This window comes from Girardinichthys multiradiatus, chromosome 5 (assembly GCF_021462225.1).
Source record: "Girardinichthys multiradiatus isolate DD_20200921_A chromosome 5, DD_fGirMul_XY1, whole genome shotgun sequence".
Taxonomy (NCBI): domain Eukaryota; kingdom Metazoa; phylum Chordata; class Actinopteri; order Cyprinodontiformes; family Goodeidae; genus Girardinichthys; species Girardinichthys multiradiatus.
Window position 1 is genome coordinate 31,896,060 of NC_061798.1, and position 11,710 is coordinate 31,907,769.

General features: G+C 38.9%; 1 protein-coding gene across 2 annotated transcripts; it reads right to left on the reverse strand.

Moving 5' to 3' along the window:
* Positions 1–65: 65 nt before the first annotated feature.
* On the reverse strand, positions 66–10,870 carry LOC124868894 (long-chain fatty acid transport protein 1-like). 2 transcript variants are annotated; one of them, XM_047366531.1, is made up of 14 exons: positions 10,712–10,870; positions 10,456–10,628; positions 10,215–10,353; positions 9,871–10,126; positions 6,137–6,304; positions 5,583–5,652; positions 4,078–4,169; positions 3,403–3,512; positions 3,081–3,290; positions 2,882–3,008; positions 2,626–2,763; positions 558–722; positions 315–461; positions 66–236 (listed from the first exon to the last, which is right to left on the reverse strand). In XM_047366531.1, exons 2-14 carry the CDS (start codon positions 10,623–10,625, stop codon positions 79–81), a joined length of 1,950 nt encoding a protein of 649 aa, XP_047222487.1. In that variant the 5' UTR covers positions 10,626–10,628; positions 10,712–10,870; the 3' UTR covers positions 66–78. The 2 variants fall into 2 exon arrangements, with proteins under 2 accessions (XP_047222487.1, XP_047222488.1); XM_047366532.1 differs by having other exon boundaries at positions 10,266–10,353; positions 10,712–10,867.
* Between the last annotated feature and the right edge of the window lie 840 nt (positions 10,871–11,710).

The following is an 11,710-nucleotide window of genomic DNA, read 5'->3' on the forward strand; positions in this document are numbered from 1 at the left end:
ACCAGTGCTGTGCCCCAGAGTTAGAGTTTATAAAAATAAAATAGAAAGCTGACTATATGTCATAGGTGTGCTTTTGTTTCAAAGAGAAACTTCACCCTCCATGATAGCTTTAAAGAGTTTATCAGTAACAGCCTCATAACGTCCAGCATGGCTGTTCAGAAAATAGATCTCTTCCCTTGTGTCTTGTGGCTTGAACCCTTCCTTCTGCAGACGTGTCTTTTGAATTTTAAATGTACCTAAAAGAGAAAATGAAAAATAAGTTGTTTTTCTCTCAGCTTTTTTGAAACTTGTTTTAGTCCTTGAATTAGCCTCACCTGTAGTGTCCACAGATGGCATGAGTCGCAAGAAGATGGGTCGTGCGTAGTTTGGAAGGGCTTTTTGGACAACACTTAGAAACTCATCGAGGTCCAAACTGCCTCCTGTGTGAGCGATGGCTGCCATGCCAGCTTTGCCCTCCACGCCTGCACAAACATAAAGAGGCTCGCTAGTGTTCAGATCTGGGTTAATTTGTATGTGTGTTAACTTTTTCTTTATTGCTCTTATTTGCTCATCCGTACCTGGAACAGACACTCCATAAACGGCTACATCAGTGTGTCCCAGCAACCCACTGAGGACTCCCTCCAGCTCTGTGGTGGAAACATTTTCCCCTCTCCAGCGAAACGTGTCCCCGCCACGGTCCCTGAAATACATGTAGCCATATTCATCCATCACCAGCACGTCACCTGATGGCCAAAAAGCACAAAAATGTTAAAAGCAATCAGGAATATAATACTTAAAGGAGAAAACAGAGATTATTGTTGTTCTGCAATAACCAGAAATACAGAGCCCTCCACATTGTTTTGATGCCTCCTATACAAACGTGTCAAAAGCATTTAAATAAATACATCTTTGATTGTAGCTACAAATTCTTTAGAAAAATTGACCATTTGATTTCAGTAGATTTATTGCTTTATTATTATCCAGTGTGAGCAAACAATTGTTTTTAATACAAGTCTCCAGCACATTCAACCCTTACTATGAAATAATGAAACAATATCTTGCTTTCTTGCCTTTTTGCCTGGACGATAAATATGATGTGACACTGAGCCCCATTTCTCTTAGCTGCTCTTCAAAATGGGAAAAGCAAGAGAACATGCCTTTCAAATAAGGCAAATGTTGTTTCATAAACAGCTGATGAGATTAATAAGGGGAGTTATAACACACAGAGCTCACCGTTAGAGAACTGCAGCTTAAAGTTGGTCTTGGGTTTACCAAGTTTCCACAACAACCATTAGATGTTATCTAATGATTATTTGAGAGGGATGCAAGAAAAAGGCATTTTCTGTCCTGGAAAAGCACATCATGCCCACTGGTAAGTACATGGGAGGATCTGTGATGCTGTGAGTCTCTTCTGTCTTCCTAACACCTTGAGAACCTTGTTAGAGTACATGGCAAATGGGCCATCATAGGATACTTATACACAATAATGATCCAAAATCACCAGACATTAAATAAACCTTCTTCCATGGACATCAGAGTCTCAAGACCTAAATCCAATAGAAAAACTGTAAGGTGAACTCAAAAGCATCAGAGGGGACCCAGGACTCTACACAAACCAAAAAGTAGGGGTGTCCATAGAGTGGCCCAATTCAAGGATGACCACATTGTTTGCGGTTTTTAGCAAACAGAATCACAAACATTCAGTAATTTTTGTAACTGAGAGAAAAATCTTTTTCTAGACTGAGAAATAGAAAACAATCAATAAAAGATTTTTTAAATAATATATTCCTTTTTTTTAAAAAAGGCAATAACACAAGACTTTTTGACGTTTTAATGATTTACAGATTCCTTGTCTAGAAAAATCTAACTATATTGTGGATTTCATTAGAGCTTATTTAGTATATTGTTGCACAGGAAGAGAATACAATCCCATTAAGATTATTGTGTTGTTTTTAATTATAAAAGTTTGAAGATTTTGGCAATGTGGCAAAAAGTTTGAACATCATTCATCTAAAGAGACTGTATAAAGAGGAAAGGTCAAAGGTCACTCTTCTTGTAAGTGGAGAAGATTAAGCACTGTCCTATCAGCAGAAGAGGTTGTGTAGAAAGTACACACAGTACCTGTGATTTTGATGAAAAAAACTATTTCTTAACATTGAATTATTCCCAAAAGAATAAATGTACTCAAATTAAAGGTTGGATTGTTCTAAATTTTTTAGTGACAGATTATGTTACACCAATAAAAGATGTTTTTTCCTCTATTGCACTATTGATCTTTCCCGGTGGTGCGGCTGGCATTGTATATGTTTTCTCCTGGATCTAAACTGTATGTTTTTATTTTTGTGTGTGTGTGTCTTAAAGTTTTCTTTAAGAAAAAAAAGATACCATTGGAAAAGATATTAAACATGACTTGGCCTCTCACTGAAGCCTGTCTGATCTTTAGCTGGACAGAAATTAGTGAACACTGACAAATTACCCTTATTTATTTTTATAATCACATTACACCTCCATAAATGTTACTCCAGCGTGTTCTCCTGCTTTCTTACACTAAGAGCCTTTGTTTGAAAACAGCCAAGCTGGAAATCAGAGCCCAGATGTGACATCATTATTATTCAGAGACTGAGAGATAGACAGAAAAACACTTGCCTGAGACATAAGCAGAGTCTCCCATCTGGAACACATTGTGAGCAATTTTCTGATTGGTCAAGTCCTGATCAGCGTAGCCGTCAAACCGCCTGAGTGGATCCGTGTCGCTGATGCGTCCCACTAACATACCCGGCTCCCCTGCAGAGGCGGAGAGAAATGTAAGCATTGGAAACCTGTTTAATTCCTTTTTGTGAGTATATCTTTGTGTGTGAGGGTGCATGGGTGTGTGTATATGTGTGTGTGTGAGTGGTGTTACCAGGCAGACAAGGTATGCAGAGTCCCTGTGAATCCCTGAGCAGCTCTTTCTTATCCTCCTTCACCTTGACCAGTCTGATGGGGTAAAGGTTGGGCAGGATCCGGCTACTGAATCCACACGCTCCCACCTGAAAAGGTGAGATACATTTTAATTCCTTGAGCTTATCAAGGATTTTTCCAGCACCTGCATAAAAGCCCACCTTTCCATCTATGTTGATCAGACTGCAGTTGCATTCGGTTGCACCATAGAACTCGCCAACTCTTTGGATCCTGAATCTCCGGACAAACTCTTCCCACACGGAAGGACGAAGGCCGTTACCAATGGCAACTCTGACCCGATGATGAGCTTCAGATGGGCAGACAGGCTGAGCCAGCAGGTACCGACAGATCTCACCAATATACTGGATTACCTGGGTTTTTACACACAAATGGGCACAATTACACAGCAGACTTGGGTGATACAGAAGTGCTTAAAAAAATCACTCATCCAGCATCGGGCTTGTAGGAACAGTATGTACTCACAGAGCAGTTGTGTTTGACACAGTCGTCCCAGAAGCGACTGGCTGAGAACCTCCTCCTTATTACAACTGTCAAGCCAAAGAGCAAACATTGTCCCACACCCATGATGGTGCCTGTAAACATAAACAACAATACATATAGTAAACAAAGAAAGACCCCAAACTAAGAGAGTCCTTGCTACTGCACTGTTATGAAAAACTATTTTCCCTCGTCCAGCTTTCATCTGTTTTTGCTTTTTTTTTCGCACTTAAATGTTTCAAATCATCAAATACATTCTAATATTAGTCAAAGCTCATCGTCGGAGCCAGTCGGAGCTCATCGTAAAAGATTAATCATTAATAGACCAGAGGAAAAATGCTGTAATGCCAGTAAAGATTCTTCCTTTGATGAATGAGAGGGTAAAAATAATTGTCAACATCCCATTTCCTAATAGATGGTAATTATAAATATAAATGAAGAATTAATAGGATGAATTATTATTTTCAAAAAGGACACTTCTTTTTTTTGTTTTATCTTTTGAGAGATGCCTAAGATGCTTTAGGTAGATTCTGAAATAAGATATCTGAAAGGGGGGAAATACCTTTTCATGGCATGGTATTTGTAGGTATAATAGAAAGAAAAGACTGTACAAAGAATGCAGGTTTGTTGCAAATATTTCCAAAGGGTGTGAGGGCCTACCTGCAGAGTGATAGAGAGGAAGGCAGTTGTAGACAATGTCGTCGGGACGCAAGCCAAAGGAGTGAAAACCGAAGGCAGCGATGCGGAAATAACTGCCAAAAAGGTGGAATAAGGTGGGACAGAAATTATCACCATTTGTCAATTAGAGTACATATGAGTAAGTCAGGACACTCATAGGCCCTTAAGCTTTTCACATTTAGTCAAGTTACAACAGCAAACTTCAATGCGTTTTAATAGGACTTTGGTTGCTGCATTGCCACAAGCATAATGCCACCACCACCGTGTTTTAACATAAGTGTTTTCAGCGTGATGTGTAGTGTTAGTTTTTCTACAACCAAAGTTTTTTGCCAAAATTTTTTATCTTGGTGTCATCTGACCAGAGACCTCCTTCTTCTTATTCAGTTTGTATTCTACATGGCTTGTGGCAAACTGGAAATGGGAAATCTTGCAGATTTTTTTACAGCAGCTACTTTCTTCTTGCCCCACTCCCATGAAGGATATCTTTGTTCAGTACACAACCGTCTAACATTTTTGCACCTAAGCTGTGGAACTCTGCAGCTCCCCCAGAGTTACCATTGGTCTCTTGACTGTTTCCCTGATTAATGCTGCGGCCTCTCAGTTTAGGTGGATAGTCACGTCTTGGTAAATTTGAAGCTGTGCTGCACTTTTAAAACTATCAGATGATGAACTGGGATTGAATTACACACTGGTGGACTCCGTTTGCTTAAAGGTGAAGGTAATTGAAAACCATGTATCAGTTTCTTTTTAGTTCACAGTTCTGACATTCATCTGAAGGGAATACATTGAAGTCTGTGGTTTTACGTCACAAAATGTTCACTGGGTAGGAGCACATTTGCAAGGCAGTGTACACAATACGGAAAGTTCTATCCTGAGAAATGGGTAAACCTGTTTTAGCTTGTTGTGTGAGGATAAAGACAGTATTCAACAGCTGAAAGCATGACCATTCCAAGATTTTGTACTTTTAATATGCTTTTTAGATGTTTTTAAAATAATTTTTCAATGTACTGTTTGTGGGATAAAAACAAAAGATTAAGTGTAATATTTCTAGGTTTTAGCCACTACAGGTGTGTTGTTGCAAAATTCATTATCTATATGGTTATTAAGCAATTTATTTATATCCAGAATATGAAAATGATCGCACACTGGTTTTTGTAAAATGCTCTACTCCAAACTGCTGTAAAGCATTTATGCTATCTTCTATATTTTTATGTCATCAGTGAAAACCTGACAGTTATTTTCTGGTAAAGAAAAAAAAAATGAATTTGAAAGTAACTAGAATAAATACATTTCACAACTGCTGTTACATATAACATATTTTATAGGTTTTTAGTTGAAAAGTACCAGAGAACACAAATAACAAACAAGTAAAAACCAATAGCTGTATTTAAATTTAGCAGTTTAATAAATGTATTCGGCTTTTTTTGAGCCACGGTAATAACATTACATTTTGTTGTAATTCATCGAGTTCAATGAAATAAACTCACCGGCTGTGCACCACAATAGCTGCCTTTGGCATTCCGGTTGTACCAGAGGTATAAATGTAGAAAAGTCTGTCTGCAATTAAAGCAAGGAGAAAGACATTGATGTTAAAAAGCTTTTACTGCCTTCGGTGTCTTTTCTCAGCTTCAACAGGGCTCCACTTGTATGGCATGGACCCAGATTCCTCCATCATCCCAGAACATGTTTCTTGTTTCTCCTTGACAGGCTGAGCAAGCAAAGACTTGAAGAGTAGCACAGGAATGTGATACTATAACCAAGACAGGACTGATTATTTGGGAGGTTAAATTAGAAATGCTCAAGAGTGATAAATCGAACAGGTTTGTGAGCGACATTTAAAGTGGTTAATGGATTAAAAATCACAGTTACAGAACTGCATGACAGATAGAGAGTGATGTTTGCATCAGTTTGGTGCAAGCACATGCTGTGAAAATGGGTTAAATCTCATAAGACTGTAAGAGAGATTGCAGAGTGTATGTAATATAATAACTTTGCAGCTACCCATTGATACATTGGCACGGTATATGTTGCAGAATGTTACCATTAATGTCTTTCTTCAGCTTGTAATTAGGTGGGTGTGTGGGAGAACGGGTCAGCAGGGCTTCAAAACTCTGAGCTTGGAAGCTGCAGAGCTCCTCCTTATTCTCTTCATCACCAGTGCAGAACAAAACCATGCCAGGCTGCAAAGATCCTACCACTTCTGACACCGCTGAAAGAAGAACAGTGTGAGGTGTGCATAAGAATACAGAGAAGGAGACACTCTTAGTTGATTTGTTGCAAAAACTTATATATCTTGTATTTCTGATTAGATTTTCTGCAGTCAATCAATAATTATTATATAGGTGCATCTCAGAAAGTGAGAATACCATTGAATAGTTAATTTATTTTAATAATACAATTCAAAACATTAAACTAATGTATGATTTAGGTAGATTAAAAACAGAGTGATATATCAGTTATTTGCTTCTGTTACTTTTGATAATTACACCTTAAAGCTAATCAACATTTAAAGGGGAAACCCTTGAGATTTATTACTTTGTGATGAAATTACACTTTTTAGAATTAAATTAGATAAATAAGTTTTTAAACTTTTAAATTATATTCTAATTTATTAATATTCACCTGTTATTCAGAGTATCCCAACATTAATCTTCTATCCTCAAACAATGCTGAAAGTGATATTTAGATACACTCTGAATACATATACAAAACCTTTTTTTCTTACTGTCTGACACTTAATCAGACTAAGCCTTTTCTATTTTAGCTTAGTTGGGTTACCAAAACAGCTACTGAAAGAATGACTAAGAGAATGTTTAGATATTTTATAAACTTTTTTCAAATAAAGAAGTAAACTTACATTTCGTTAGTATTCGCTACGATTGCCTTTTAAACTGATTGACTAGGTCAAATGTTGCATCTCTTTCTCACAATAGTTTGCTAGTATTTTTGGCCCAGTCCTCTTGACAGGATTTAATAACTGAGTGAAGGTTTAGGCCACCTTACATGCATCTTTTCAGCTCTGTTCAGGGCGAACAGGGCTTTGGGATGGGCCCTTCAAAACACAACATTCCTGTCTTTTTGGCACTTTGTAACTAATTTGGTGGGATGCTTAGGATCAATGTGTATTTGGAAAACCCATTTACACCCAAGCTTCAACTTCCTGATTATGCCTTGAAATCTTGCTTCAGGATTTCCACCAAATAATCTTTCCTCATGACACATCTGTTTTTTAAAGTGCCTCAGTCCCTTCTGCTGCAAAACACCCACACAACATGATCCTGCTGCCACCGTGCTTCACAGTTGGATTGGTTCCACATTTTTTCCAAATGCAATGATTGCCAAACACTTCCATTTTAATTTCAGCTGACCAAAGGTCATGTCTCCAAAAAATTAAGGTATTTGTCCCCGAGTGCATCTGCAAGTTGCAAGCTAGCTTTTTATAATGCTTTTGGAGTAATTGACCTTTCACCCCTATTGGTACCGGACTCGTTTCACTGACCAGCTTCAGCCAGTGTCATAACATAGTCTTTTTCTTTTGTTTAAAGTTTGATTTGCCTATTTTGCAACAAAACACACTTATCTCTGGGAGACAGAACAAGTCTTCTTAGTGAACCGTTTGATCAAAGGACATGCCCATGGTGTTTAAACTTGCCTCTGATTATTTGAACAAATGACCTTGGGACCTTTAGGCTTCTGGAAATTACAGGTCCTTCTCAAAATATTAGCATATTGTGATAAAGTTCATTATTTTCCATAATGTCATGATGAAAATTTAACATTCATATATTTTAGATTCATTGCACACTAACTGAAATATTTCAGGTCTTTTATTGTCTTAATACGGATGATTTTGGCATACAGCTCATGAAAACCCAAAATTCCTATCTCACAAGATATTAGCATATCATTAAAAGGGTCTCTAAACGAGCTATGAACCTAATCATCTGAATCAACGAGTTAACTCTAAACACCTGCAAAAGATTCCTGAGGCCTTTAAAACTCCCAGCCTGGTTCATCACTCAAAACCCCAATCATGGGTAAGACTGCCGACCTGACTGCTGTCCAGAAGGCCACTATTGACACCCTCAAGCAAGAGGGTAAGACACAGAAAGAAATTTCTGAACGAATAGGCTGTTCCCAGAGTGCTGTATCAAGGCACCTCGGTGGGAAGTCTGTGGGAAGGAAAAAGTGTGGCAGAAAACGCTGCACAACAAGAAGAGGTGACCGGACCCTGAGGAAGATTGTGGAGAAGGGCCGATTCCAGACCTTGGGGGACCTGCGGAAGCAGTGGACTGAGTCTGGAGTAGAAACATCCAGAGCCACCGTGCACAGGCGTGTGCAGGAAATGGGCTACAGGTGCCGCATTCCCCAGGTCAAGCCACTTTTGAACCAGAAACAGCGGCAGAAGCGCCTGACCTGGGCTACAGAGAAGCAGCACTGGACTGTTGCTCAGTGGTCCAAAGTACTTTTTTCGGATGAAAGCAAATTCTGCATGTCATTTGGAAATCAAGGTGCCAGAGTCTGGAGGAAGACTGGGGAGAAGGAAATGCCAAAATGCCAGAAGTCCAGTGTCAAGTACCCACAGTCAGTGATGGTCTGGGGTGCCGTGTCAGCTGCTGGTGTTGGTCCACTGTGTTTTATCAAGGGCAGGGTCAATGCAGCTAGCTATCAGGAGATTTTGGAGCACTTCATGCTTCCATCTGCTGAAAAGCTTTATGGAGATGAAGATTTCATTTTTCAGCACGACCTGGCACCTGCTCACAGTGCCAAAACCACTGGTAAATGGTTTACTGACCATGGTATCACTGTGCTCAATTGGCCTGCCAACTCTCCTGACCTGAACCCCATAGAGAATCTGTGGGATATTGTGAAGAGAACGTTGAGAGACTCAAGACCCAACACTCTGGATGAGCTAAAGGCCGCTATCGAAGCATCCTGGGCCTCCATAAGACCTCAGCAGTGCCACAGGCTGATTGCCTCCATGCCACGCCGCATTGAAGCAGTCATTTCTGCCAAAGGATTCCCGACCAAGTATTGAGTGCATAACTGTACATGATTATTTGAAGGTTGACGTTTTTTGTATTAAAAACACTTTTCTTTTATTGGTCGGCTGAAATATGCTAATTTTGTGAGATAGGAATTTTGGGTTTTCATGAGCTGTATGCCAAAATCATCCGTATTAAGACAATAAAAGACCTGAAATATTTCAGTTAGTGTGCAATGAATCTAAAATATATGAATGTTAAATTTTCATCATGACATTATGGAAAATAATGAACTTTATCACAATATGCTAATATTTTGAGAAGGACCTGTATACCCATGGATAAATAAGACTTGATGGTTCACAATTGTATTCCTAAGATCTTGATTTCTTTCAAATGTTTCCATGAGGTCAAACATAAAGACGTGTGTTTGAGGTGTTGCCTTGAAATAATCCACAGGTGTGCCTCCATTTAACTCAAAAGTTGTGAATTAACCTATCAGAAGTTATAAAGTCGTAAAGTCATTCTCTGGGTTTTCCTGATTGTTCAGAACAATCTTGGTGTATGTAACCTTCTGACTCTGAAAAAAGTAATAAAAAAATCAATGAGAAAAAATAATCAAATCATTTTTAGCAAAGAGACGTAACTGTAGTAATACTACCTGATCTAAAACAGAAGATATTTAGTCTGCTTCAGCGTCAGACAGTGAGGAAAAAGATTTGTCTTTTTATATAGTGATTTTAAATATCTTCACATCAGCTACATGCCAAGCATCATGCTTCGTTCCCACCTTTAGTCATCTCTGCTCCAAACACCATGGCCCGAGCTCCAGACACACCAACACAGTGCAGCAGGGGTTGTTGTCGAAGGTTGTAGTTGATGAATGCAGCCTCTACACCTACCATAGCCAGCCCCAACCACAGAGCAACCACTAATGGATGATTTTCCATGTATAAAGCCACTACATCCCCCTCAGCCCAGCCCTGGGACAGTGCCCAGTGAGCCACAGCGTTGCATCGCTCTTGCAGTTCTTTAAAACTCCAGACCTGGAGGAACCAAATATGGAAAAGTAAATAAGGTTCATTTCCGTAGATTGATTGATTTTGCACTAATATATTGGTAATATATTCTGACCTCTCCTGTGGCCTCAAAAATCAAGGCATGTTTGTCTGGATGCTGCTGTACCTTTTGAGCAAACAAGGCAGGAATGGTTCTTTTATTTCGTAGATTTCTGTACATGGCAAGTTTTACTTTCACAATAGCACCCAAGCACCTGTTGATCAGAAGGAAAATTGATGGAGTGACGAAAAGTTGTAAACAGGAGGAACAGGAGTAAAACGTCTGACAGAAACATGCACAGCAAATACTTGCATACATTAGGTCTCTCTTGATGGTGCATATAGCAATATAAATGTTCCCCCAAGATCCCATCCAGAACACAAGGACTCCCAGCCATGCTAATAGGCTGCAGAGCCAGGGGACGGAGAGGAGTCTCAGGAGAGCCAAAAAAATCAAGCACAAAACGACACAAATCCGCAGCTTCATTATCTGCAGAAAAACAAACGGCAACAGGATTCAAATGAGCTTGACAGTAGTATGGGGCAAAGAGATTCAGATAGAGATTTATTTACCTGTGCAGGGATTTTATAAAACCTCCTCTGAGGAGAAGAAGAAGAAGAATCAGGAAACAGCAGCAGATGTAATTAAAACATGGAGTGAGCAGCAGCAGCCGCTCAAAACAGATGTTTCCTGGGAAGCTTTTAGAAATGAAATGCCTGATAAGCAGCACATAGCAGAGAGCAGAGCAGGTTACAACTCATAGCTCCTGCGTCACAGTGGGGTGTGTTATTCATCTGCCCTGGAGTAAAAATGGAGATGCGTCTTTATGAGGAAAAAGAATCTTTTTTCATTTTATGGGTTTTGTTATAAAATATTCAGCAGATAGCAGAAAATATATGCATTTAGGCTACCAATATGTCCACTAAAATACAAACGTTCGCTAAACTGTTCTGAAAATTCCATCGGTTATTGCTAATTACAGTAAAAAAAAAGAAAACTAAATTCTGAAATATATATATTTCTGGTCAGTTTACTCATCGTAGACATAAATGGATTGGTGTAAAAAAAAAAAAATCTCATAGCATGGAGATGGCTTCTAAAAACTTGATGTTTAGCTGCAACTTGCTTGGAAATGTTTACTCAAATACTGGTGGAGAAGTATATGTGTTTTAACCTGTATGTTTTGATTGTGGATTTTAGCGAAAGTCAACAATGTTTTGAACCTGTGCTTTACATATTCTCAGAAATCGTATGCTGCTTCATTACTTATAAAGAACCGTTGAAATAAATCATTACAAGCCCCAAGTTTATATGACCTCCATCCCCATGATGAATATATGTACACTTTTGATCAGAGCTCTCAAAACAAATTAGGAGCATGTAATTGTAAATTAAAGGAAGTGGATCACTGTCAAAACTCTAGTGTCATTACAGCATTATATGTTTTCCACTGAGTTTATTTAGCCAATTGTCAAGGACTTTTGTTGACTTAAGAGTGTGAGATGACACCCCCACATTCTACGTTTCTTGTACAAAGCTACAAAACTACTTGCATGAGGAAAAGGTGTGTA